Source organism: Carassius gibelio, chromosome A20, assembly GCF_023724105.1.
Source record: "Carassius gibelio isolate Cgi1373 ecotype wild population from Czech Republic chromosome A20, carGib1.2-hapl.c, whole genome shotgun sequence".
NCBI classification, from domain to species: domain Eukaryota; kingdom Metazoa; phylum Chordata; class Actinopteri; order Cypriniformes; family Cyprinidae; genus Carassius; species Carassius gibelio.
This window is the reverse complement of record NC_068390.1, coordinates 20,263,292-20,291,248: the sequence shown is the minus strand read 5'-3', so window position 1 is coordinate 20,291,248 and position 27,957 is coordinate 20,263,292. Positions and strand designations below refer to the sequence as shown.

The window sequence follows — 27,957 nt, the reverse complement described above, 5'->3', positions numbered from 1 at the left end:
TTGGTGTTATCCCACCAGAATAATGTAACATTTGATATAATCAAAAAAGAATTCCGTTCAAGAATACACAATCAAGTTAAATGACACATACTCAATACAATGCTGACACACAAACAGATACTTTTACAGATTCAAATGGTTTATTAATTACTAAATATCAGCTCATAAGAAATGTAGTACATAATTTCCTCCCCCTATTAAATTTGAGAAAAACAAAACCATGGAGCCAAATTTTAATTTTTTTGCTTCCAAATGCTAAGCACATGAAAAATAAAATGGTCTGAGAAGGAAATGAGCATCACCTCGCTTCCTTGAATCGGTCAAAAAACAAAAAAAAATTTGTAACAAGATCTAATGAGCAGAAGCACTAAAGCATGGCCGATTATATTCATGTGAGTGTAGCTAAACTGGCACCGATTAAAGTTGATTAACCTCATGGGTGTTGTGTGTCTGCTAGCTCATCCATTGATCTATTGGTTACTTTACAGTATATCAAAAATATTAAAAAAAGGCCATCTTTAAAGATTGGTACAGTAATCCTACTGTCATGGCTAATGATACAAAAAGGAAAGCCATGTGTTTGAATGTTTTGTAAAATAAGGCTTTGTATAAGCATGGAACTTCAAATTAAGTGAGCTAACAATATTAAAAATAAACCTATAAAGCAAACATTCAAGCTGAATCACTTCCTTAATGGGTTCAACCAATCAATGCGGTCTTCAACTTGCTGAAAATGGTGAAATTCAAAACTACTCAACTCAAAAAAGTACCCTCAGTAAGTACAATAAATGTTGGCATCCTTAAAATGGAAAAAAGAAACACTATATACAACAACAAAAATAAAGTATGCAATATGCAAAGGCTTAATGTTGCTTTTGACAACCCCCAACAGACCACCCCCACCCACCTCCTCCCAAACACTGTAAGAAAAGTCATCCTCATGGGTGACCCCTGTAAAGAAGAACCTACCCCTTGATGCCTCAAAAACCCACCCGTCCTCCCTCCCGCATACATACAGGACATCACAAAGCACGATTACGTCACTAAGCCTGTTAGTTTGAGTGAGATAACCCCCCACCCCCATTGGTTCCCTGGCCCCTGGCTTTTAAGAATTGGTGAAGGCATCTGCACAGGGGCTCCACTCGTCGGTTTTAGGGCTGTAGGCCTCAACTGAGTTGAGGAAGTCGTTTCCATCGAAACCACCAACGGCATAGATGATGTCACCGAGCACGGCTGCACCAGCATTGCTGCGTGGTGAATTCATGCTCCCCAGCATCCTCCATTCGTTGTGGGCAGGGTCGTACATTTCAACGCAATGCAGGGCATGAGAGCCATCAAAGCCACCCACCACAAACAGTTTACCTGAGAAAGACGAACATTGGTTAGCTTCTTCTACAAGCTGCATGTTAGCATCCCAGCATTTTGTCCTTCGCTTACCTTCATGGACGGCCACTCCAGCTCCTCTGCGGGCTATGTTCATTGGGGCAACAAGGGTCCAAATGTTGTTTTCTGGATTGTAGCATTCTACACTGTTCAGACAGTTCCAAGACTCTGCTCCACCGATCACATACATAAAGCCATCCAGCTCGCACACAGCAGCCTGATGCCTCTCTGTAAATGCGCAAAAATAATGTTGAGAACAGTATCTGCAGATCCATCTGGCTTTTTATCATTGTAATCCCTGCTGTACGATTAAGCTGTGATCCCTTATGTGCCCAAAACCTCTGTGGAAGCAATTATAGTAATATTTTGTAATGTCAACGTGACTTACTGATGTTTAAAGGGGCACAGCTGGTCCAGGCCTTGCTCACAGGGTCAAAAACGTCACAATTCTTCAGACCTTTCTGTCCACATGGATCTGATCCCCCAACTACATACAACTTGTTGTTCAGAGCGCAGACACCTGAGGAAAGTCAAACAAGCAGTTAATATAAGATAAATATAAAGCTACAGTATTCTCTTTGTTGGACAGACATATTTAAAATTGATTTCAAGGAATGCACAGATTCTGATAGAAATTGATATTTTATGTTATGGCCTATAACCGAAATAAGGCTGACATTAAAAGGATATAGTATTTCATCTAAAAACAATCATTTTAAAATGCTACAAGTCAAGTTTTTACCTGCATTGCAACGATTGGTCCTGAGCTCAGGAACTTGAGTCCACTCGTCAGCACTAGGGTTGTACGTCTCCCCACAACTTAGTTCATCTGAATGGCCATTGGACCCACCCATCACATAAAGCTGACCCTGATTGGATAACAACAACAGTTTGTTTTACCATGCCTTTGAAGGCTGTACTTAACACCCATTTAACCATGTACAAACCATGAGCACGGCCATCTGAAATCGAGCGCGTGGAGTCCTCATTGGAGCAATGAAACTCCAGCTGTCGGTCTTCATGTCGTAACATTCCACAGTCCTCAAGCACTCCTCCCGATTGTAGCCACCTGAATAACGGATCGGATAGAGTTACTCAATGAAAGCAAGAGAGACAGGTGTTTCTATGGAATTTGTGATAGCCACTTACCTGCGGCGATGAGTCGGCCGTTCAGAGAAGCAATGCCAAGGCCAGAGCGAGCATAGTGCATGGGTGCCAGCAGCTTGTCCGGTTCCTCTTCCAGTGGCTGGCCCTCAAAACTCAGGCTTTTGGTCAGACAAGGTGTTGCCGAGGGTGAGGCCTGGGGACTGCTGCGCCCATGGAGAATGATCACACACAGCACTCCATTCAACACAGCCAGACACAGATATGTATTGTCTGTGGGGAAAGAAAGAGAAAGATGACTTTAAGGGACTGCAGAAAAAGTGTCTTGATTATCTAGAGAATTTAAAGATGCAAACGTACTGGTGGTTTTCTCGGAAGCAATATACTTCCAGTCTTGCTTGCAGGAATGTTTGGCGGATCCAGGGGAGAGACTGCCAGAGGAGCTGGTGCTCAGCTGTCGGTGTACATTCTCACGTGGGGGCTTCTTCTGCAAAGGCACAGCGCAGCTACAGACTCCGAGCCCATGGTCCACATACACACAACCTCATACAGTCCTAGACCCTTTCTAGGCATAAGCCTAACTCAACAACTTACCAGATGCTTGGCCTCCATCAGGTTAAAAGAATATTCTGGGTTCAATAAAAGTTAAGTTCAATCAACAGCATTTGTGGCATAATGTTGAATGCCACAAAAACTAATTTGTCTCATGCTTCATTTTCTTTTAAAAAGCAAAAACTGAAGTTTTGGTAAGGTACTTGCAATGGAAGTGAATGGGCCAATTTTTATAGAATATTAAGCTTATCACTTTATAAAAGTCTTCCATTAATTGTTCTAATAAAACGTGTGTATTTCAGCTTAAAAGTTATTAAAATCTTTTACAGTCATTTTAGCCTTTATGTTATCCTAGCAACAGAGTTGGATATAACGTTGTACAGAAAAGATTTGCACACAGTTTTTTTGTCCACAGCCCACACTAGAATCAAGTTAACATGAATAATAATGTTTGTTTTGTAGCTATACTATTGGAACTGTGAGTATTTTAAAATGTATAGATTAGCCCTATTTACTACCATTGTAAGTGCCTTTTTTTTTTCTTTTTTTGGAAAAAAGAGGGACAAATAGAAATTTTTTTTGTAATAAACCACAGCATGACACATATGCTTTTGAATGAGCTTGTACTGAACCTTGGACTATTCCTTTAACCTTATATCTACATCGATCTAATTCTAATGTAAAGCCACAATATAAACAGCACTAAAACTAAAACCCAATCAACACACTCATCACGCACACACCGTGATCACTAGAACTCAAACAGCTCAGATTCAACAGCCCAGCACAACAAAGCAGCTGCTCTGCTAGCATTAAATCTTGTATTTGCTACAGGCCTGCTGCGGTCCAGCCTGAGAAGAGCTCGGCGCTGGTTGTGTACCTGCACAAACTGGATGTGGTCATCCTCAGTGCCGAACTCTTCAGCCTGCCCATCAAGCAGGCTCCCATCGAGCAGCTTGTGATTGGCCGAATAGTACACCATTTGCACCTGCAAAACACACAGCAACAACAGATCCCATGTGGCTGTGTCCATGACAACAGAGCACCCAACTACGTGGGTCAGGGGAAGAAGGAAAGTTAAGGAGGAAAGGGCCATAGTGCTCGTTTGCTGCAAGATGCTGCTAAAAAAAAAAAAAGCTTCTTAAAGAATAAAAACACAATGTTGTTGTGGATTCAGGACCATTTCAAAAGATCTTCTGGACATTTCACTGCACTCAAAACAGCAGAATGTGGTTCACATGCAGTTCGTCACAAAGCATCTTGGGGAACCTTCATTTGACAAAGAGTTTGGAGAAGGAAATAGACAAACAAGCTCCGCCAGTGCATGATCGCGGTCATCCTCCAGCCATCCTCTCAGCAGAGGGGGTTAGTCAAGTCAGACGTCATCACACAAATTCCAGTACAAAACTGGTTAGCTGTTTTCAACTTTTACAGCTCAAAAATTTGTGCTTCATTTATGAAAAAAAAAAAAAAAATCTAGGATCATCCTTAAGCTATTTTCAAAAAAATATAATACAAAATTCTGTTCAAATAACTGAAAAAATAATAAATAAATAATGAAACTGGATTGAAAAAAAAAAGTACAGATTGTAAAAACTATATATATAAAAAAGTGCATCTGTGTTATTTAGGAATTGCATTTAAGTATATTTATCTATAGGTACTTAAAATATCTGTAAGTATATATAATGGTAAAAGCAAGGTTGCATCAATGTTTTTAAGTGCCCTGCACAATGAGAAAGTGTCTGAAGTTAAACATTTTAAGCTGCCTGTAACCACCAGTGCACAGTGCTGATGCCAATGAAACAGGACCAGTAGGTACTGCTGAAATAAAAAGAGGCCTTTTGTATATAGCTATAGTACTGTTTTATAGGTTAATAATTTTATTTATTTTCTCTGTCTTTTTTTGTATAATTGAAAAAAAAAAAAAAGATAATGTTTCGTGTTTCTGCCTGTTGCTGTCACTGCTGTGTAGCTGTGCTGGGAATGTGTCCAAAAGCAGATTAAAAGGAAGTAGGAACTGAGAGTGACTTTCTGAACATAAGCTTCACTCAGTTTCCACTTCCTCTATTTAGGATGAAACACACTGTAGGTGCAGTGTGGAAGCCTTTTGTGAAGTTGATGGCTCTCTTCTGAATACTGCTCGTGTACGAATGAAAGGTGTATACTACTGTGTAAATGTAAAATGCCTTAGTTGTAAAAAACATTCATATCTGTGTCCCAGTCATCTGAATATCTTGTACTGTAAGTGTGTGCATGAACAACTGTATGACATGCTTTGCATTACTTTGCATGCATATGTCAGTTACAGTAAGTGAACTAAATATGTGAATGTCTTGACGTGTTCACTGCGGTGGTACTCGGACATCTGAAGTGTTGTTTTAAATGATCTATGTACTGTAGGTGAGTGCAGTTGTTTAAGAGACAGGAGCCTAGCTCTCGTTTCACCACAGCTCCCTCTCGTTCTTTTGTTATTTTCTTTCTTTCACTGACTCATTACCCTGGAGGGCCCCAGTCTTGGTTTCTTCAGTCTTGTAAGAATCCTGCTGATGTTTGCTCTAATAAACCTAAGGAGAGATAAATCAGTGGGGAGGAAGAACTGTTAGTGTTGGTTCCCAGAGCAAGCACACTCACTCAAACACTCACACACCTGCTTAGAGAAGAGAGAGATGTCATTGGGACGGCAACATGTCATGTCACTCTCTGGGAGCAGACAGAGTAGCTGCAGTTACTGCACAGCACTGAGCATTCAGGAGGCTTTTAGTTTGGCTCACCTGGACTACCCACTCGCCTTTGCGGAGGGTGTAACAGCCCCGTTCTGTACCTAAATGTATATTCTTTAAGGCCCGGGGTGAATTGTGGGTGAAGCGGGAGAGGAAACAAAAAGATATATGGAAGGCAAAGAGAACAAATCCAACCAACCTCTACCATTAAGGTGGCTGGTGTGAACGGACCTGTTAAGTCTGTAAATGGGATGAATTACGAGGGGGAAAAAGGGAGGGAAGTGAGAGAGAAGCTCACAGTGGAGCGCAGTACCCACCTCCTCCATCAGTCGCTCCAGGGGTTCACCATTTTCCCACAGGCTGCGTTGCACCCAGCCAATCACCTTGGAGTACAGCTTGCCATTACTAGGCAAGGTCAAGTTATCCTCCAGCATCACCTCCAACTACAAACCAGACCAAAGGAAAGCATATTTAACATAAGAGCACAATAAAGACTAGTACATGACCTGAAAGGTTAAAGGTCAGCTTACCTTAAGGCGTGGCAGCTTGAGGAAATCCTCTTGCTCAGACACGTCTAGAAGATGCTCCTGGATATAGCTGTCGATCTTGCCCAGCAGGCGCCCATCTCCCATGCAGCTGGCAAAATTACGATAGGAGATGGCGCTCTGGGAATCCATCTTGGAGAGAAGATAGTCAGCACAGATCTGGGAGCAAGGACAAAAGAGTAGGTTAGAATTTTATCTCAAGTAAAACGGTCACACAAACACATGCTTGATTAACATACCTGCTTCACTCTGTCCATCTTGAGCCGTTTGGCTGCAGAGTAAACCTCCTTAACCAGCTCTTTATCTGCCTTTAACCTGCAGAGTAACAATAAATATCAAACATAATTGGTTGCTGCAAATGGAAAGCCATTAATATAGTTAAAAAAAAAAAAAACTGCCTGTTGATGGCTCTAAATGGCTGATTAAACGTTGTGTGTGTCTTACTGGGCAGTGTAAGCATAGTTGAGGAGGATCTCCACAGCCTTGGGGTCCAGATCCTCAAATTTCACATGAGAGATACCATGAGGTTCCAGGTCACCGTTAAAGATTTCAAACAGATATGGACTGCAACAAGCCAACACTGCCCGATGAGCCATCAATTCATGGCCACACACCTGCAAAGGTAAAAGGACAAATGTTAAGTCTTTTATGACATTTCTATTTCATTTACTAACAGGTAATAAATTACCTAAAATAAATCTGGATTTTCAGATATGGTGGTTGGTCATTAAAATGTCATTGCCATGATTCTGGCATTGCTATGTAGCTGCCAAGGTGTTTTGGGTGGGTTTTAGTATGCTATGCTGTTGCTCTGAATAAATCCCAAAGATCAAGTATTAGTATGAGCTTGGCAACTTCATTAAATACCAAAACAAATATCCTGATCACTTACAGTATGTCTATTTGGAACTAGAAAATATTTTTGAATCGAAAGAATTTAATCTTGAGAATTAACTATTAAATCTCTTAAGATAATGATAAGCCTCCCATTCAGCCTTTGAAATATTCTGAACACAGAGGGATTTGGCTTTGTCCGTCACATGGCTAAAAGCCATTCAAAGATCCAGGACATGCGTATAAATGAACACACTCTTCCCTGAGTCTTGTTTCAACTGTCTCAATGACACAGAGAATAATACGTTTAAAAAAGGGTGTGTTACCTGAAGTCTCACATCACAGAACTGGCCGTTCTTTCTAAGGGCGTTCATCTTGGCCACAGTGGAATCCAGGAAACTTTCATCCTCAAAGATCAAATATCCGTTGGGAATCATTTTGGAAATTAAGCCTTTGCAAAAGCAAAACGATAACAGGCTTAAGTCGAATTTATGAATTTACCTCAAAATATCCATCCCACACTGTGTATCTTACATAAACACATCACCCACACACACACACAAATACACATAAAATACAATGTATCACTCATTTTAGCTGCCAGCTAAAAAGCTATCAGAGTCTAAAATCACAATAAATCCATGCTATTTTGCACACATAACAGCTTCATGTACAAGTCATGCACTTACCTAATACCGAATGACGTACGTCTGGGAGATAGTTTACTTGGGAAAGCCGTAAAAAGGCACGAGTGAAGTAGAACCAAAAATGGGAGCCTAGGTCTTCCTTCACTGCGAAGTGGATTGAAAAGGCAAAGCCAGGCAACCAGAGGGCACGGCAGGGGGTCAGAGGTGACTCAAACTCTCAGGCTTAGAGTGACTGCAATCAAGTCCTCGCGTGTCCCGTTGGCTATAGACTCAAACCTTTTCTGTGCTGATCGTGCATTATAACCTGCAAAAAACACAAACAAACAAGGGGTTGTGACAACTGATTAACTCGGGAACACTGATAACATCAAGGGCAATTTCTAGGATGCCAACGGCCACAACATCTAATACTGATTTAAAATGAACTAACAGAAATGAAAGGTTCACAAAAAAGCTGCCAATCACAGAATGACCCAGCTTTATGCAACTGATCGCTTTCATGGTGTTAAACGTGCCTTATTCAGGATCAGCCTTCACCCCTGCTGCAGAGAGAGTTCAAATTAATCTGGATAGAATCGGTTTCATACAGATTTCATTCAAGAAGCTGCTTTTCAGACCCTCCGTTAACCCCTCCCTCGGTCAGACAACACACACACACACACACACAAATTCTCCCCATCTTCTTCCCCACTTAATCACATGGCTCTACCACACCCACATGCTTCCGGAAATTTCCACCAGTCTTTCAAAGCGCATTTAGCCAGCAGATGGCCAACTTTTAGGGGCGGGGGATGGTCACACAACCCTAAAAAATTACTTTGTCAGGAATTTGGATGGATTTATCACATTCCCACAATAATGTGGCCACAGCTGTGTGGGGATGGAAAAATGCAGAAGCGAAAAACAAATGAGCTCCAGTGTGGAATCCTCATGTTTTACATGAAAACCTGCTAGTATTTTTCCACTCACATCTTTTTATGCACTTTCAGCCTCAGTCGACAAAAATGCTCCAAGTAGGCAGTGGAGGTCTTTGGATAATCTGCTCATCCTCTCTTGCTCTATCCTTCTCAGGGGTTGATTACTGAAAACAGCAATCGGAAAACTCTAGGCCTTAAATTTACATCATCATTGGGATGCTTCCTTTTGAAGATAAATGGCATTGGAGAAACACTTTCAAGCACTAGGAAAAGCAAAAAGACCAAGAAACCACTGAATTGTGCTTTTTATGTGAGCTCTAACTAATGCCCTTCCTTTTTCAACTAAATTTATTCCACTAAATATCACATCTAAGGTTAATCCAAACACTTTCCTGCTTCAAAAAAGCTTTAAAGAAGGATCTTTAAAAAAGATAAAGTTATAAAATAATTTTCTTTAAAAAAAAAAACTTGCATGTATTATGTGTTTTTATTTAATAAATCTGAAACTCTCTTGAAAATAAGTTTAATTATTATTATCCTTTCATAAATTTAAAGTTTGAGTCATACCTCATTTTAAAACCTGAATTAACTTTTTCTTGTCATTAAAATTAAACATTATTCACATTATTTAAAATTGTATTATATGTGTTGACCTTGACTCATTTAAGACGAAATCAGCGTCATGTCATTGACTCTGAAAACGTGAAACTTTCCACTCATTGATGATTCTGAACTGTCTAGTTTCACACTAGTGACCTTAATCTGAGAGTGGTTGGTCCACTTGGAGTGGAACCAGGGACTGATACTTTAAACCAGGCCATTTACAGGAAGGACAACAGACAAAGCCTATGGTGACACTGCAGCTTCAGATAGACTCACAAATCTGTCCATTGTGTAGCGACAGCCACAGCATCCACACAAAATTATTGACAGAGCCGAGGGTGAAAAGACAAAAAGATGAGCAGATACCGAAATGCGTTGTGGCAGAAAACTCTCTTGAAAGACTGCATTTAATCTTTTTTGCCCCCTCTGGCATGCAGTGAACAGCATGCGCAGTCGATAAGCGTGGGACTGACAGTGGGGCAAGAGAGAAAGAGGAATGGGTTAAAACACACAACAGTTGTTCTATTGACTCTGCAAAAGTACTCAACAGATAACCCAGACTGAGCAACAACTTAATGTATCGCTTAAGGCCATACAAAAAAGAAAGCTAAGGCTAAAGAGGACAATGTGTTTGTTGCATGCATTTGTAGATAGTTAAACCTGCTCTTAGTTCACTCCAGGACGACAAGCAGTATTTGCAATTATATTGGTCTTCATCGTGACTTGCAAGAAATGGGTTTTATGCTTTCTCTCTGGGATCTCCGCCAGCTCTGAGAAAAAGGTGAACTACATTAGTCAGCGTCAGAAACACACAGGCTTGCAAACATTTAGATCTATATTTGCCCAATTTTTCTATGCAAAGCGATTCACACCAAATTTTCCCAGGAAATAAGACCTTGTGAACGTTTATGCCATGTTTTACAGATAATAATTATTTCAATTAAATGTCCCTGGATGTCTAGAATAACTAATAACATACATCTATGGAGTTGATAAATACCCCAATGTACCTTTGAGCTCATGAATAGCTTGATACAACAGTGAATTTGCATAAAATGTGTAGAAACTTGGGAAGTGGGTGTTCAACTAAAGAAACAATATAATGGCAAAATTGTTGTGCAAGATCATAAGAGGCTGTGAAAGAAAATGTATATAATAAAATCATATTCAGATGTGACTAAAGTCTTAGCTGCGTTTCCAGGGTTTACGTAACACCTGGCAAAACCAGTGATTTATTCTCTTTCGGCCTAAACTAAAACACACTGCTACTCTTTCCATAAACCCCAAAGGCAGGAGCAGATCTTATGTAATGTAAATTCCTAATGGAATAGATGGAAATAATCTATACTGACTGCTCCATCATAATAATTACAGTTCAGTACTTTTTAATAGAATTAATTTTTTGAACTGCTCTGTGAATTAATAGATTACATCATGCAAGCAAAGGGCAACAAAGCTGCTATTTTTATCTTGGCATTTTATCTCTGCACCACTCTAATGAAATGATAACCTTTATGGAAAAAGGTTAATGGGAGAACACAATTTAAGCATTGAGCTAACAGAGGCACCAGCTGACCTCATGCATGAGAACAGGCTGGAAAACTGAATAATCCTTCACCGCGTACAGAAAGAATGTTTGAAAGGAAAAGAGACAGGAGACAGAAGACAGTGGCCGTCATAGAAAAAGTATCAATGATTCACATTAACCACAACATGCAATAGAGGAAAATATAAAATAACATATATACAAAAAAAAACAGCATCTTAACTCTTAGGAAAAACTATGGATAATAATGCACAAGCAGAGGTAGTAGTTTAAGGAGCACAGGATTCACTGCATTCATTTCCCTTACAAATGAAGCACTGCGGTGACAATTAGGTCATCCATAGACAGATGGGGAGATATAGAACGGAAATGGATTTGTGTGAAGTGAAACTGCTGCTTCCTTTGATTTACAAATGGGATTATAAAACATGATTACAAATTGTATTATATACTGTGGGAATGTGAACACAATGTTAGGTTCTGGAAATGACTGCAAGCATTTTCAGGTGTGAAGTGAGAACATAGAAAGAAAACGAGGGGGGAACCATAACCAGACATGAAATTCCCCAGCATTTGTCATTTCCATATTCTGCATATAAAAAAAATAAATGTAAAAAAAAAAATCTCCTTTCATGTTTCACAGAAGTCATACAGGAAGATGGAAAAAGCAGATTTTTGACAAATAACATGTTTTTGTTTTTCAAATAAAAGAGTGATTTCAGTGTAATTTGTTGCAGGCTCATTTATTGGTAATAAATAATCAATAATACAGACTGATGATGATGATAAATAATCAAATAATATTGTGCTTGTTTCTGAAGCGGTGGTTGCTTTTCTGTCTCGCGAGAGTTGGCAACAGTGCTTGCATCATACAGAGCCGGGACCCTTTTTTGAACGTCTCGTCCAAGTCTACGGTAAAATCCAAATCTAGGTCACTAGGACTTGGTCGTTATTTTTCCATCTTCCTGACAAAAGATCAACGAGGAGGTAAAAATGTATGTTCTGCATCAAAATATACGAGCACTGGTCTCTATGAACCACACCACTCTTTTTAACCTAGATAAACTGAAACTGTCCCATCCTGGTTTTCATTTCTGATATTTCATTTACGTCTTGGTCGACATTTACGATTATTTTAAAGATGAAGAACGTTTTTTTTTTTTTTTTTTTTTTAATTGAAAATCGTTTACCTTGTAACGTTAAGCAGACAATAATCAGGACAATAGCATAATCACAATTTACAGGGAAAACAGCAAATTTGAACGTGTATGGAGCCCATTTTATAATTAAACGGGAAAAAACGACATGATATATAGTCTGGGGAAAGTTAACGTTAAATTAACTGCCTGACGAATGAATATTTAATGTGCAATATTTCAGCACCTACAATTCTGTTAGATTACGTTAAATGCCACATTGTGAAAATACAATCGCTGTACGTTAAATAAAAAAAAACGTTTACTTTGTATATTTTTTATTTATTTCTTTATTTCGTAATACTACTAATAATTATTTCTTTATTTTTATTATCAGTGCTTCGTACTGATAATAAAAAAGTGCTTTGTACGTTATTTTCATATGTGTGAAACAAATGTACAATGTACAAATAGAAAAATCCAAATAAATTAAATACTTAAAAAAAACGGTTTCCTGCGAGCTGCAAACGTTAAACTCACGCGGGTGGATTCTTTCTCTGAATAGAGCAACGCCTGCGGTTTTCAAGACACGCGCAGAGCAGATTACAACGCACCATATGGCAGTTGCGTGAGTACATACAAGCGTACGTGTAATACGGAATAGCAACGTACAAGCAAATCATCTTAAGATTTTCATATTAAAACAAATAAAAGAAACACGTAGTATTAACCAATCATAGGAAGACAGGAGGCGTGAAACTTCAAATTTACCGATAAGCTTGATTCTTACCTGATCTGTTTGACGGTAGATGATAGTAGACATATTTAAGGTCAATTCAGAGCTGTTGGTTGTGGACTGCAAAAGCAACAGATATGACACGTTTCTGCGTTTGTACAACCCTGTCGTTCCGGGTCTCGAGAGGGTTAGATCGGTGAACGAGGTTTGACAGAGACGCTGGAGCACGAGCTTAACAAAGCCACCGGGCCTGAAATCGCGTGTGACGTAAAGCTAGAGCTCCGCCTGCGGAAAAGTACCGACGGACTGTGGTGTGAGGGCGGGCCGGGGCGGGCCCTGGAATCGGTGGACAACCATAGACAGGAAAAACGTATAGATAAACTAGTCAGTACGTTTCAGTCGGGCCAATTATTTTAATATAACCTATTGAATAATTTAAAGTGCTTAAACTTAATTAAACATGTAAATTGACATTTATCTATTTCTTACATGAAAACATGCAGAAGTGTCCAAATTATTCCAAAATATTTCCCCCTGAACCAAGATTTTATGGACATCTGTTTCTACCATGGGCTAAAAATACAAATAGTAATAAAAAAGGTTATTGTGACTTTTATCTCATTATTCTGCTTTTTCTTTGAATTCTGAGTTTTAATTTCATAATAGCCTACTGATTTTTTTCTGCCATGGAATGTAAAATTAAGATGATTGTGACTTTTTATCTCAGAATTCAGACTTTTTTTCTCACAGCTGTGTTAGAATTGTTAGATGTAAAACTCAGAATTCCAAAAAAGAAGTCAGAATTGTGAGAGAAAAGTCACAGTTATCTTTTTATGTTTTTAACCCACGGCAGAAATGGGCTTGCATAGTTTTAAAATGACTGACATTCAACTTATCTTTTGACATGTATCATAAATATTTTAATATTTTGACACTACTACTTTCTGAGGGCGAGACATTGTAAGTCAGGGGTTTTGAGTGAGGTTTAGAACCTTATGGTTTAGATACAAACATTACATGGAAATTTTTTTTTTTTTTCTTTTTTTTTTGCAATAGGCTTTACACATCCAACGTCAGTGATTGTAGGGTGATTATCTTTGCATGTGGTCACTGGCCATTGAGACTTTGTATATGGTCACAAATTAGTGAATGGTGAGTGTCCTGATAATGTCTTTTATATGTCGAGACCTCTGATACCATATCAGATATTGCACTCCTTCATCTCCTCATGAGCAAAGAAGCTTAGCTTTTCCTGTGATGCAGGGGTGCATGTTGTCAGAGCCAAATTTTCCCTTAATATCCTCTCTTTCCTGCACAGGTAAGACTCTCTGCCTTAGCCAGCGTTGTAAATCTTAATTGGCTTAATGGATCAGCGGCACGACTATAGACCCATGAGCTCAAGGTATAAGCTGCCCATTCTGTAAGTGCCAGCCAGCGTAATGCACTGACTGAACAATGCCAGTAACAGAGGCCCTAGAAACATCCTGGCCTTTGTGTGCAAATCCTCTCCAACAACTGAACTGACAAGCAATTGTCAACATACGTTTTTTTTGTTTGTTTTTTTTTTTTATAAAGTTGTAGGCATAACTGAAGGACGGGATTAAACTGGTGATCCTGTTTACACACAAAACCATTGTGGCATTTCAGGGAGCCAGATCAGTGTCTGTCCAGGGACCAGAGAGTGGGCTTGTTCTCTTTGTTGTGGTATAACTATTGTAATCTGTGTTTATTTAAAGTGTTGACCTATTTCTATGTAACATGACTGCTCATGTGTCTAGAAAAACGCTGTTTTTCTTAACATAATGCAGGATCCTACAATATATTGTTTAAATATTGTTATTTCAGATACTCACTGTAAGAGAAGTAACTTAATAGTTTTTGTCATATTTGTAACTTAAAAAAAAAAAAAACAAGTTGCTAGATGCCTCTATATGTAATATTCGTGTGAATTTGGAATAATAAATCTAATTAAAAAATACAGCAATTACATAATATACCATTTGTGACCTTTTGTTTATATAGTTCATGAGAGCAGATATGAAGCATAAGCACTGCCCTCCAGAACTTTTTGAGACTGAGACTGATGAGATTTGTAGTGTCAGTTTTGAGCTAGCGCTATGTTCTTGTCCCATCAAGTTTCAAACAGATACACAGCCAGTCTGAATCCTCATGTATATTTGGTTTGTTTAATCACATTGTGTGTGCGTGTATGTGTGTGTGTGTGTGTGTGTGTGTGTGTGTGTGTGTGTGTGTGTGTGCACGCAAAAGGTTATTTAGTTTGTGTGAAATCCTCAGGCTCAGTCTACTGGCACAGATGTGTTCTGACAGCAGCAGTATTAATATTTAATGTGAGAGGCAATGTCCTGCAACTAACATATGAGGCTGGGGAATGTTCCTGGCAGGACATTTGAATCAGATCAGCACCAAAAAAATTTTTTTCATTAAATTAAAAAAATGAATATTTGTTGAGCAGGAGTACCCTAAAAGGAAATATGACTGTGAGGAATGGAAAATCTTTTGCAAGTTATTTTCACAATAGCATGCTAGATGCTTGAGTCCATCCATCCATCCATCCATCATCTTCCGCTTATCCGGGGCCGGGTCGCGGGGGCAACAGTCTAAGCAGAGACGCCCAGACTTCCCTCTCCCTAGCCACTTCCTCCAGCTCTTCCGGGGGGACCCCGAGGCGTTCCCAGGCCAGCCGGGAGACATAGTCCCTCCAGCGTGTCCTAGGTCTTCCCCGGGGCCTCCTCCCGGTGAGACGTGCCTGGAACACCTCCCTGGGAAGGCGTCCAGGAGGCATCCGAAATAGATGCCCGAGCCACCTCAGCTGGCTCCTCTCGATGTGGAGGAGCAACGGCTCTACTCTGAGCTCCTCCCGAGTGACCGAGCTTCTCACCCTATCTCTAAGGGAGCGCCCAGCCACCCGACGGAGAAAGCTCATTTCGGCCGCCTGTATCCGGGATCTTGTCCTTTCGGTCATGACCCACAGCTCATGACCATAGGTGAGAGTAGGAACGTAGATTGACCGGTAAATCGAGAGCTTTGCCTTACAGCTCAGCTCCTTCTTCACCACGACAGACCGGTACAGCGACCGCATTACTGCAGAAGCTGCACCGATCCGTCTGTCAATCTCACGTTCCATCCTTCCCTCACTCGTGAACAAGACTCCAAGATACCTGAACTCCTCCACTTGAGGCAGGAACTCTCCACCAACCTGAAGTGGGCTTGAGTGTGATTTCAAATTCATCAGTTTACATGATAATAGTTTTATGAACCATTTACTTCTTGAATGAAGCCCAAGTAATTTCTGTGCCACTAATATCACCAAGTGAATTTGCCAAAATGATTTTCAAACACGTTTCCAGAACAGTCCCTATTTCTCCTATTAGTTCCAAAAAACAAATGGCTTCACCTCAAATTCATACTGTTAGTCCAGCCAGTGTTGCCATTTTGAGCTTGTCAGGATGCTCAAAATAGTCTTTAGTTTTAAGTCTTAGTCTTTAGTTTTATGCGTAAGTGCGATTCAATGTTCATATATGGGTAAACCAGTTTAGTAAAACTTGATAGTGCAGTGTACTGTATGAAGACATATACATAATTAAATCATGCTTACATACTGTACTGCAATGTACGCTTAGAGAAGCTGGCTTATCTGTATTTTTTGTGTTGAAGTGAAATGGTTCCACTATCAGATGATTTAAAGGGAATGCTAGGGGATTTAATACACAGTAGATTTACAGTATGAGTCATCCTTGCTGAGTAAACCTTCCTGTTTCTCATACAGGTCCTAAATGGAACATAATCCATTTCCAGGATGTACTAAAGATCTCATCCATGTCTGTAATATCCCTATGGATATAAAAACTGTTCATTTTAACAATTTCCCTTAAGGTCATCACAGTCTTTAAATCTATTCCTGCCAATGCTTCATAATTTCATTACTCCGATACAAACTGCACAAGCTATTTGCAAGTATTAATTTAAAATGCCACAAATTGATGCTAGAACTGCAAATAAATCAGCAATGATTAACAACATGTTGTTTTACACCTTAAAATGGCTCATTAGATTTATGAGTTGCATCTAATACCGCAGCCAGGACATTCATTCGGCAGCAACCGCTATCTGAAATTTTTATTGTTCATATTGAGCAGTTGAATGTAGCACATCTAAATTCATTATTCTGCAGATCTGGCCATTATTCACTTAGGATTTTATTGACGATATCACACAGTAATCATAACAAAATGTTGAGCATCAGTTTTAATTTATAGAAAGAAAACAAACCTGTCTCACGTCATTTTCATATTTTAACATAATTATTTGCAGATAAATAATTTCTCATACATTTTTTAGTAGTCTATACAGTAGTAACCAGTAGTCTAGTTTATTTATAAAAATAATAAAAAAACATTTGAATGAGCTGATAGCAGTTTTCTTCTCAATTTTACTAATGATTGCATATCCTTATTCTTTAACTGGATCATAACTGCTTAAAAATAAATAAATAAATAAACGTCGGTACTGGAGAGCCGCAGCCCTGCAGAGTTTTGCTTCAACCCTAATCAAAAACACCAGAACCAGCTGATCAAGGTATGAAGGGTCAAAGGGTTACTAGAAAGCTACAGGCAGGTGAGTTTTAATTAGGGTTGGAGCTGAACGGATGTCACCACCTCTGTTGTATATGATTATCATGTGTAGAATTTGTTGGATTCACAAGCAGTATAGTACTAGGAAGACTACTGATGTTTTACTGTCTATTGCCTTTATCTGGCCGGAAAGTGCAGCACCATGTTTACATTAAAAAATTATAATAATTCTGTTGTGACATAAACACTGTAGTCACTAAATATTTATTAGATTGTCACTAAAGCTCTAATTTGTTAAAGATAATTGGATATTATGTTTAGATGTCTTGGAAGTCTTTTTGGGAACTCTCTAATTCATTTGATGGAGTCAAAAGCATAGCTATGAGCTAAATATTTAGCTTTTTGTTAATTTACAGGAGCTGTCCTGAACCAGTTGACTAGAAAGAATTGAACCTTTGCGTGTGACATATAAGAGATGACCATTTCAGATGAACTGATTCTCTAGAATGATTAGAACTTTATTAAATCCTGCATATGAGAATAGGATTTAATTTCAAATGAACTGGTTCACTAGAACAGATCGGACTATGAGAGGGAGAGCACACAGATTTAACTACCTCAGCTCAGTCTAATGTGCAGTTGCATTAATGGTTTAGTGTTTATTTGAAAAAAAAAGTGGCTTGTTAACTAAACAGCTACACTTTTTTTTTTTGCAACAGCTGAGCTAACACTCTTGAAAATGCAGTTAAGTTTTACTTATTATTCCCCAACCTTCATATAATATAAAATATTGTCTGTTTAGTCATTCACTGGGCAGCAGCTCAGCTTCCTCAGGTTTCAGACTGAGTCTGTCTCTCTTTTTGGTGGTTATTTGTCTAGTTTATTGTATCTACTTTCCCTCAGATGCCCTTAGTCCAGCCAGCATCCTTGTTCTACTCAACCCCTCGCTTTACCATTGACTGTGGTAAGTAGGTCAGAAATTTTCTCACACCCTTTAGAACTGTGCTGGTTGCTGTTGGCCTTGAGCCACCAGACGAGTTTACTTTACCAAACCAGTATAATTCTAGAGAAACTTCACTTACAGAAGAACATTGAGGTGAGAAATGTCTGATTCCCATTAAGAGCTCCATATATTCTTGTTGATAGGACTTTTGTTTTTTGCTATTTAGATTTAGTTCTGCTCATTAAGTCTGAGAACGCACACAGCCGCCAAACCTTTAATTAAATTACAAGTTCTCTTGCCTGCCATCTTTATTATTTGTTTACTTTCTCCTTCTCTTTCTTCCCACATTCACTCACTCGCCCCTTTTCTTGATGTTCCCTGTTGGTCTTGAACTACTTGAACCTGAAATTCATTAACGTCAACATGCCAATCCTATTAAATGCCCATCATGTGATTTTGCAAAGGATTTGTTATTCATTTAATTCGTATTACATTCCTCCATTCACATGTCCCAACATGACAGCATTTGGGATATTAAAAGATAATCTATTTGTCTAACTGATGTCTCAGTTTTTCTTGTTTAAATCAGTTTTCGTTTTTTTTTTTTTTTTTACACTTGTCAGTATGTCATTTAAATTAAATTCACAATTAAACTAAATATTCAAGCATCTTATATATTATTAATGCATTTTATACATTTAGGAATGTATCAGCATTTAATCAAATCAATCAAACATTTGTTTAACATAAGTTTAACACTAGTCCCCAAAATGGCAGTGTTTAGGAAAACAATATGTTACATTTGGTGATGCTATAGTAATATGGTTCATCTTTAAAGATCAAATGCAACTTACTTGATCTGAGCCTTATTGCCCCTTTTCTAAATCCTTAGTTGACTGAAATTCCTTGAATTACTGTTGGAATATTCGTTTGTCCAAATTTCAGTGGTGTGTTTAGATTTTATGCTCTATTGAAAGGTGCTCTATGTCCTATATACTCATGTTTAGACCAAAGCATGATCAACTCAACGATCAAGTCAGTCAAACCAAGCAGATTGTAGAAATTGCACACTCAAGGAAATTAGGAATTCATTGGTATTTGTACTAAGAGTTCAGGAGTCCATCCATTGACACACTTTTGTGCTTGTGATCAGCCATTTACGCAATATGTTCCAGCACTGGTCAATTCCTGTCAAACCAGATAAATCAATGTTCAATATGACCAGCCATTTCTGGTTACCCAATATAGACGTCAATCCCCATCTCAGAGAGGGTGAGGTTAGATCATGTGATCAGTGGTTATGTGATTCAGGATGCCACTTGTGCACAAACACAGGAAATGCTTTCTCAAATGTAGATCATTATACACCCTGGAGAACATTTATTTAGAGTGTTGAATCAACATGAAATATAAATTATATTTCATAAGCATGTTTAATAAGCTAAAGCCACCACATTGCGTCATCATTCATTTTAAATGGGAAATAGGAAAAGCCATTTAATAAAAAAGCTGATGTGAAGTAAATGTGAATGAAAAATACTGGGTAATAATTTTCTACTGCTATCGTGGTAGTTACCAGGCACTTCTCTCAAAGCACTTTCACCACCTTTTCATCCTTCTCTCTTTTAATGAATCCAATTTCTGAACATTAACTTTATCGGGGAGATACTAAATTCGGTTTTGTCTCTGAGTAGGTCTAGTTTAGTGAATTGGAAATGGAGAGGGAAATAATAGCTTTACTCCTCATAGCCCTGAATTTTGATTAAGAGTGAGGCCACACTCAAGAACATTTTAGTCTTTTATGTTGTTTTTCAGGTCCTGTTCACCCACACACCCTTGAAAAAAAAACATCTCTATAAGGACGTTAGATGGATTATTAAAAGGAATAAGTAACGATTTTTAATTCTAATATAACAGGCGGTTGCAGTGTGGTTGCTAAGGTGTTCTAAGTGGTTGCTTGCTGGCAAAGTCAAAAACATTCTTATTCCTATTGTTTTTATTTTTCCATTCATTGTAAATCATGTCGCTCCTCAACAATCAGCACAAAATGAGGCATAATTCATACTGTGAGACATGCATTTTACTCACTGAATTTTAATAAATACACTGTGATCTAGCAATGGGTTGACATGATAAAGCACCAAACAATAAATGTTCCTTCAAGTAAATCTTGTTTCTATGTCCATGGTGTCAGGGGTAACCAGTCACTACTGCAAAATGTCATTGGTCCAAAATCCTGCTCCTCATAACCATACATTATACATTAGATAGCTACTGACTGACTGAGATTGTGTTACTTTGCACAGCCGGAAGTGCATGCAGGAGGTGGTTTGAAAGAGTTTTAATGCTGCTTTCTATGACTATTTTTGTAATGAGATTTGTGGCCTTCATGCTTAACCCAGCATTAAAGGGCATCAGCTGAATTATACAGGTAATGAACATTTAACTGTACCATTAGGCTACCTGTTTTTGCTGAGTTATGAATGAGACCTAAACTCTGGAACTGCTTAGCCTCCGCCTCAGGGTAATATCTGTGCAAACTGTGCAACATGTGAGTCCCTCTGATTGATCCGGCTCCAGACTAACAGCAAATATTGGGCACCGTGTCAATAAAATAGATTAACTTTTAACCAGAATTCGACTAGTTGGATGGCTGCCACATCTCTATGACCCCTTATATCTCCTGGCCAAAGTATCTTTGATTGGATGAACGCGTGGAATGTTTTTTTTTTTTTTTTTAGTAATGGAAAAGACATTTGCATAGTCTTTGTGAATATGTAAAGCTGCTGCCTTAAAAAAGGACCAGAAAAACAGAGCAGGCTGACTCTCGTATGAATGCCTGCGTTCCTATTTGTGAATGCACACTGCATATTGTAGTGGTAGAAGAGAGGTGTCAGATATCAGAGCAAGATAACTTCTAATGGTCTCATGATCATAATATGCACTCTCTGAGAACTGAATGGCCAATAACACATTACTATTGACTAGAGATGAGATGTTATTTTTCTTAATTTTATTGGCACAGTAGGTTATAAATGGGGTTTAAAAGTATGAGTTCACATTTAAAATCTACAAATGGAAAAATATAGAATTGTTTTATTTGAATTTTGAAAAATGTAAGACAAAGCAAGGGACACATTATGATAAAATTTCATTGGCATAGAACAACATAAACAACTTTATTTTTAAAGTGCATTTAGTTTTTTGGACCTGACTTCACTTTTGGATTATTGGATTGTTTTGAAAAGATAATGACACTCAGTTGTGTGCTAATTGTTTGCACATGCTCATTAAGTTCAGAAAAACTTTGTAGTGCTGATATCTGCTCTATTATTAGTGACTCTCTAAACAGGCTTTATCATTTAGAAATCATTTTATGATGTCTTTCTCCCTCCCTCCCTCCCTCAGTCTCTCTCTCTCTCAATGGAAAATGTTGTTCACATAGGCAAATTTCTCTCATGACTCTCTAAAGTTTCTGTCCTTCATCAAATGTCATGTTTTAAACAAATCTCTTTTAATAACTCCTACAAGCACATACACACTCAAGCACATACATTTTCAACACTATACAAACCTGTCATGTATTAAGCCGATTGCTAATGGAGGACAAATACAGACAGTCAAATAATGTAAGCACACACATGTGCTTTGTTTTCCGTTGTTGAGCCATGACTTAGGAACATTTGTGCTTTGGTTTAAAATAGGGCAAACCGTTTTAAAAGTTTCATTTTAAAAATGCTAATACTATAAAAGACATGCTAGTCTTTGTTGTCATTGTTATGCTCTGAATAGAAGATGATCACTACTTAACATTTGTATTAAAACGTATTGAACAAATAGTATTTGATTTTTGCTTTAAAAAAAACGAATCCATATGGTCTAAAGCAACAAATGTTAAATGTTTTTTTGCCAATGTTATTGATTCTTAGTCTTTTTCACCAGATGTTTAAACTGAACTGTAAAAATGTAATTTCTCACAAATCTAAGTACATTGATACAGCACTCTCCTTTGACCATCATTAACCCAAATCTGGTACAGTGCTATAAAAAACAACCATGGTAAACCACACAGTGCTTTGTTATGTCTACCTCCACCCTCTGTATTCCAAAAACAAAGCATATTTCTTGGAAGACTGACCACGCTCACATGTTTCTCACTGTTAATTGCCTGAGAATGCTGGAGTGTGTGATGTTACAGTATTTGAACATCTCCCCTCTGCTTAATAGTTTTGCTGCACTTTTTATTTGCTGCCCACATGTGCTGCAATGGCTTCCTTGCATGTTCATAACAAGCAAACACTATATGTCTCCTAAAGTGATTCACAGATGATAAAAATACCCTTCATAAGCTTAGATGACATCTTGATTGACAGCAAAGAGCTGTGTGTTTTATGGATGTATAATTATAATTTCAGAGTTGTTTCTCCTTTCCATTTGAAAGCACTGAAAGGCAAAGTATGTGCGCACTGATGTAGCAGGTCATCTGTCTGTCTGTCTAAAGAAAGAAAGACAGACAGATATTCTGAAGTTCTGTTCTTGCCCTCAGAACGGAGTCACATGGAGCTCTTGAAGGCCATGTGCTGACTGCTGCTTACTCTCAGAATACAAAACAGCACACATAAAATCAGGGATGCATTAAAAGACACACAAAGTCATTTCACCAAGGACAAAAGTATCAGCCAAATATGAGCTAATTAAAATTACAGTGATATTCTTTATATTGAAATTTATTATATAGGGAGTTTATAGACTATATGCTATTAACTATTTGCTGTACTTAAGTGTAAATAATTTAGAACATCATTTCTTCATGTTGAGTAAATCCAGAGAAAATAAGGAAATGAAGTGGAGAGAGAGAGAAACAAGCAATTCGAGGGGGCTCTTTTAAGGATGGAAGGCTTAGAAAAGAGGGTGAGAAAGGGCCTCAAAAGTATGAGGCAGTAAAAAAAGAGAGTTTATTCAAGGACACATGGAAAAGGAGAAAAGAGATTAAGTTAATAAATGCCAGTTCTCTATTCTGTCAAGATGTTCAGCTTTTAAATGCACACAGTTTTGAGCTTTGTCATTCTATTAAACATTAAGCAAATTAATGCTGAGAGAATCTCAACCTGCTGTTTGTATTTCAGGCATATACAGTAGTGCTGGCAGAGGACATCAGCACCAGCTCTGTGAGGGCGCATTCATACACACAGCTGCCAGTATATCTTAAGATATCATGTAGCCTGTTTTATCTTGATTTATTTTCAAAAATGCCATCTCCATTGCAAGCACAACTGATGTTTCTCAGTAGGAAGTTTAAACTTTGTATGTGGTACTTTACGTGATGTCTACACCTTATCATCTTTCGGCAATGAAAACAAAACAAACTTGCTTTCACAACACAGAACACAGCGTCTTCTCGAACTGATGGTAACACACTAACTAGTGGAAGTGTTTGTTGGTGACTGTTCCGCAGGCAGGATGGGATTATGCTAATGTGTTTACCTTGTGACGTATTATTAACAGACAGAAGATTCGAAAATATGACGACTCGTTAAGGCGATTCAGAATCAACTCTTTCTTATGAGAGACAATATATTTATTTATCATGCACATTTTTTGATTAACAACTTTGCACACTGTTTACATTGAAGGATAACTTACAACTGCAAAAAATATATTTTTCGAAAACCCTTATGACCTCCCTTTAAAACAAAATATAATTTGGGAGCTTTTTCGAGTGATGAAAAGCACTTCAAATGTCTACTCTAAACAAGTCGGTTTTTTGACATGCTTCCTTGTATTTATGAAAATATTTACAAAAATTTGTTCTTCACAAGTACAGCCAATCCTTCAACTTTTGAGTCATCAGAAGGTCTGTTTATGTGTATGGGTTTAAAATAATTATTTCTCTGTGTAAAGACGTTCCACATGAGTTCTATTTGCCTTGATAATGAACAACCTCCATTTGATAAAAATGCTTACAGTAAAAACATGTGACTAATCCGCTCCTTCAGAGTTAATCAGAGAAAATTAGATCATGTTCTGTAGGCTTGTGTTGTAAATGACTACTCTGTAACCCACAGACACATGTTAGGAAGGAAACCGTATCTTTCCCTCAGGTCGTTTGTTCTCCATCCCTTGTTGTCACTAATAGTGTGGGACTGGTGGCGACAGGCTCACTGAGTGTTGTTCCCACATATGCAATGTTCCTGTTTGACATTCCAGCCTGAGACAGGAGATGGACTCACAAAAAATGTGACTCGGCACCTTCAAAACAGGATGAACTTTGTGTGTTATGCAATATATAAACCCATACAAGTTACAGTACTTGTTATGGGAAGGTGTTTTACAGCAGGATATGTTAATCAGTTAATCATTTTCACCGCAGTTATGATAAAACTATTTTGTGTATGTGTGTGTGTGTGTATATATGCATGTGTGTGTGTATGTATATATATATATATAGTAATTGTTATATTGCATTGTAAAATGCTCATGATCCGATTATACTTACTTTTAATTCATTTCATGATGTTGATAACAAAGAATGGAATATATTTGATTTCTATATATATTTGTTATTTATAACAATAATCCCATTCAAATCCTTTAACAAGTTAGGTCACAAGTAATATAAAAGTAGTTGGGAATACTTTGCCTAAAATAAGTAATCAAATTACAATACTGACTGCAATTTTCATCATGTAATTTAAGAAACAGACTACAACCCAGCTCAGCCCAACCCAACACTGTGTGTGTATGTATTTATGTGTAATAATCACTTGACTGTACTTTATATTTGCAACACTACCAAAAGAAATTGTGTGCATCCATGAATAATGCTGTGTATTTCATTCAGTGGAAGAAGGCCACAGCCTAGTGAACCCAGGCAACCTATGGTCTTTCCTTTCCCCTACTCGCTTTGTAAATCAGCACATCGCTCTTCCTCACCTCACATCCAGGTTATGTAACACTGTTTCCTAGTTACCCTGGAGAAAGAAGCTGCCCCTCTGTTCACCACAGTGTTAGCCGTCCACCATCTCCTGTCTGAAAAAGAGGGTAATGGGAAATTTTAAGAAGATTTATTCTGTTCGCATGTATGTTGAAGGAATGCTACAGATGACCAGATAGTATTATGGATGACAGTTATTGTACAGTGAGTGAGTGTGCGACTGAGGTTCTGTGCAACTGGAATGACACGCATTTCCCCTGAAAAAGAGTTATTATAAACACAAAGCAGCAGCGGGTATGTGATAACAACAATGACTGTTTAAAAATGTTAGATAAAGATTATGGAATGTAGTCTATTAGCCAGATTACAAAACTTTTTCTCTGTTTGTTTGGCTATATTTTTGACCATGGGTTTTTCATCGATTTTCCTCCAACATTGGCTAAACAAAATAAATAAGCTCATATAATTTGTAGAAACGTACCGCATATATAATTTACACTGTTACTGCCATAAATCCTTTTGTTGGTCTGCTTACTTAATTCACTCTAATAAGCTCATTTTATTACAGACATTTTAATTAGTGCCTCTTAAGGATAATATACCAGCCATCATGTTTTATTCATCACTAACAGTTCATTATCTATAACCACAGCACTGCTTGCAAATTTGTAGCTGTTTATGACTTATTACAACGTTTATACGGTTTTTCATATATGGATTTTTAACATTTCAAATTCCACTTTGATAATTGCTGCTTTTTATTTGAATCTCTAAATTAATTAAAAGACAATTATACAATTTAAATAAAAGCATATTATTTTCTAAATTAAACAAAAGCTTGCCTCCTGTAAGGGAACAGATTCTTCTGGTTTATGGGTTTAGGTCGGCGCCACAGGGCTCCCTCTGCTTGCTTGTAACATCTAGCCAGTATTGCCCGCTTCATTATCCAATGGCCTGTGCACTCTGCGTACCTCTTTCAGTGCCAAACAAAGCATTGTGGGGTGCGTCATTACTGGGTTGAAAAATGTGCAGACAGCACAGAATGGCAAGCTTAGAAAAAAACAGCAGAGAGAGGTTTTATCTTGCCACTGATGGTCATTCACACGATGGCTACACACAACATTCCTGCAGGCATCATTAGGGTGGTACTCATCTCATGTCCCATACCTGCTTCTCTTCATTTGTGTAGTTCTGTTTTGTATTTTCAGTTTTCATTTCAGAATTAATATTGAATGTACCACTTCTCAGTACCACTTCTCAATTCTCAATTTTGTGTCAATTGGGGTGCGGTAATCAGTGAATATCTATGTGCATTTGATCATGTGCACTGGACACTAGAAGTAGGACACAAAGAGGGTCTCTGTGGGAATTAGGTACAATATGATTCCGGGATTAGACATATTGAATTACAGAGCTGAGGGGGCTTCTTTGCTGTTCAGTTTGTGTTTGGAGAAGGATGGGCTGGTGTGTCATGTGTCCTCTTTTGGGATGAAAATCATGTTCGAATGTTTTGAAAACACTTGGTTCCTATTGCTGATGTCCATCAGGCGGTTGGTGACAGCTTTTAATGTTCTATAAACACTGAAGCACTAACCTGAGTGTATCAAGGGGTATAAAAGCACCATAAATCAGAACAGTGATTCAGATCTGCTAAAATAAATGTTAAATCTCAGTTTGTGTCAGAGACTTGATTTGGGTTTCACATTAACCTTTTATAGTGTGTAAATGTAAATGTTTTCATTCATGGGATGGATGGCTGTATAAACAAATGGACGGATGGACAGATAGTTGGATGAACAGAAGGATGGATGGATAGATAAATGATAGATAGATGGGAATGTGATTTATTGGTCCTTGAGATAAATTATGCTGCAAAAGCAATACTTAAAACCCTCACAACAGATCACATCAGTAATGCCCAGTTCCCTTAAGTAGTAAATGTACATGTTTGGATGGCAAGGTAGTAATGTGTGGCTTGTACAATTTCTGATTTGGTTTCTGATTTTTTCCTACTATTATTTTAGGGTACCATAATCTTTAGCATCAACCAGCACAGACAGCCTGCTAGAGCTGGGCCCTGATTCAAACCAGCCACCAGCAGATGAGTGGGCATATCCAACATAAACCTTGTGCCTCCATTCCATTCCATCATCTTAAGTCAAAAGAGACTCAAAATCAACACTCCTGTGTCAACATGGAAAAAAAGGACAGTCTGAGAGAGTTAATCAGTCAGTTCCAAGTAATTGAATACTTAAAGGTGAGGCTTTATCATGCCAAGTATGTGACTATTGGAATTTCATAGTTTACTGATATTAAACTCGAATTCAGTATCTAATTCAATAGATTCTTGTTGTGTGCTGCATTCATTTTGTTCCATTCATTAGCGGTGGTATGTATTTTAGCTATAACGCACGCTTAGTTTATTTGTAATTAAAAATATAAGAAAAAAATATAAGAAACATTAAAATAATGAAAGTATTATAAGTTAACATTTTATTTGTTAACTTCATACTATATCTGCTATTGCATCATTTTTAATAAATGTTGTTTTATGTGATGCTAGTTTTGTATGTCAGATAGCGCACTCTAGTGGACAAAAATCAAGATTTGTTTATTTATTTATTTTAAGTGGGTGTGGGGTGGTTACGTGTGTTGATAGGGTTTGTGGGAGAATAAATCACCCTTGTAATCACGGATTACAAAAATCTAATTGGGTTTCAAAATAATATTTTTCCTCTTTCCTTTTAGTAGTTGGAAAGTAT

At 37.9% G+C, this 27,957-nt stretch overlaps 1 protein-coding gene across 4 annotated transcripts; it reads right to left on the bottom strand.

The window, feature by feature from the left end:
• Positions 1–118: 118 nt before the first annotated feature.
• Positions 119–19,138, bottom strand: LOC127938378 (influenza virus NS1A-binding protein homolog A). 4 transcript variants are annotated; one of them, XM_052534963.1, is made up of 15 exons: positions 12,781–12,994; positions 7,831–8,092; positions 7,468–7,592; positions 6,752–6,921; positions 6,547–6,622; positions 6,293–6,466; positions 6,080–6,205; positions 3,920–4,027; positions 2,848–2,974; positions 2,533–2,760; positions 2,331–2,452; positions 2,126–2,252; positions 1,772–1,903; positions 1,438–1,611; positions 119–1,362 (listed from the first exon to the last, which is right to left on the bottom strand). In XM_052534963.1, the coding sequence occupies exons 3-15, from the start codon at positions 7,576–7,578 to the stop codon at positions 1,106–1,108; spliced, it is 1,932 nt and encodes a 643-aa protein (XP_052390923.1). In that variant the 5' UTR covers positions 7,579–7,592; positions 7,831–8,092; positions 12,781–12,994; the 3' UTR covers positions 119–1,105. The 4 variants fall into 4 exon arrangements, with proteins under 4 accessions (XP_052390923.1, XP_052390922.1, XP_052390919.1 ...); XM_052534962.1 differs by lacking the exon at positions 12,781–12,994 and adding an exon at positions 19,116–19,138 and having other exon boundaries at positions 119–1,611; XM_052534959.1 differs by having other exon boundaries at positions 119–1,611; positions 12,781–12,996.
• Positions 19,139–27,957: the final 8,819 nt, after the last annotated feature.

Excerpts from the sequence above, each read along its gene's own strand:
- LOC127938378 (XM_052534962.1), bottom strand. The coding sequence starts at position 7,578 with ATGATTCCCAACGGATATTTGATCTTTGAGGATGAAAGTTTCCTGGAT. Across the intron at positions 6,922-7,467 it reads TCTGTGATGTGAGACTTCAG|GTGTGTGGCCATGAATTGAT; the intron begins GTAACACACCCT and ends TTACCTTTGCAG. Across the intron at positions 6,623-6,751 it reads AACTATGCTTACACTGCCCA|GTTAAAGGCAGATAAAGAGC; the intron begins GTAAGACACACA and ends GTTACTCTGCAG.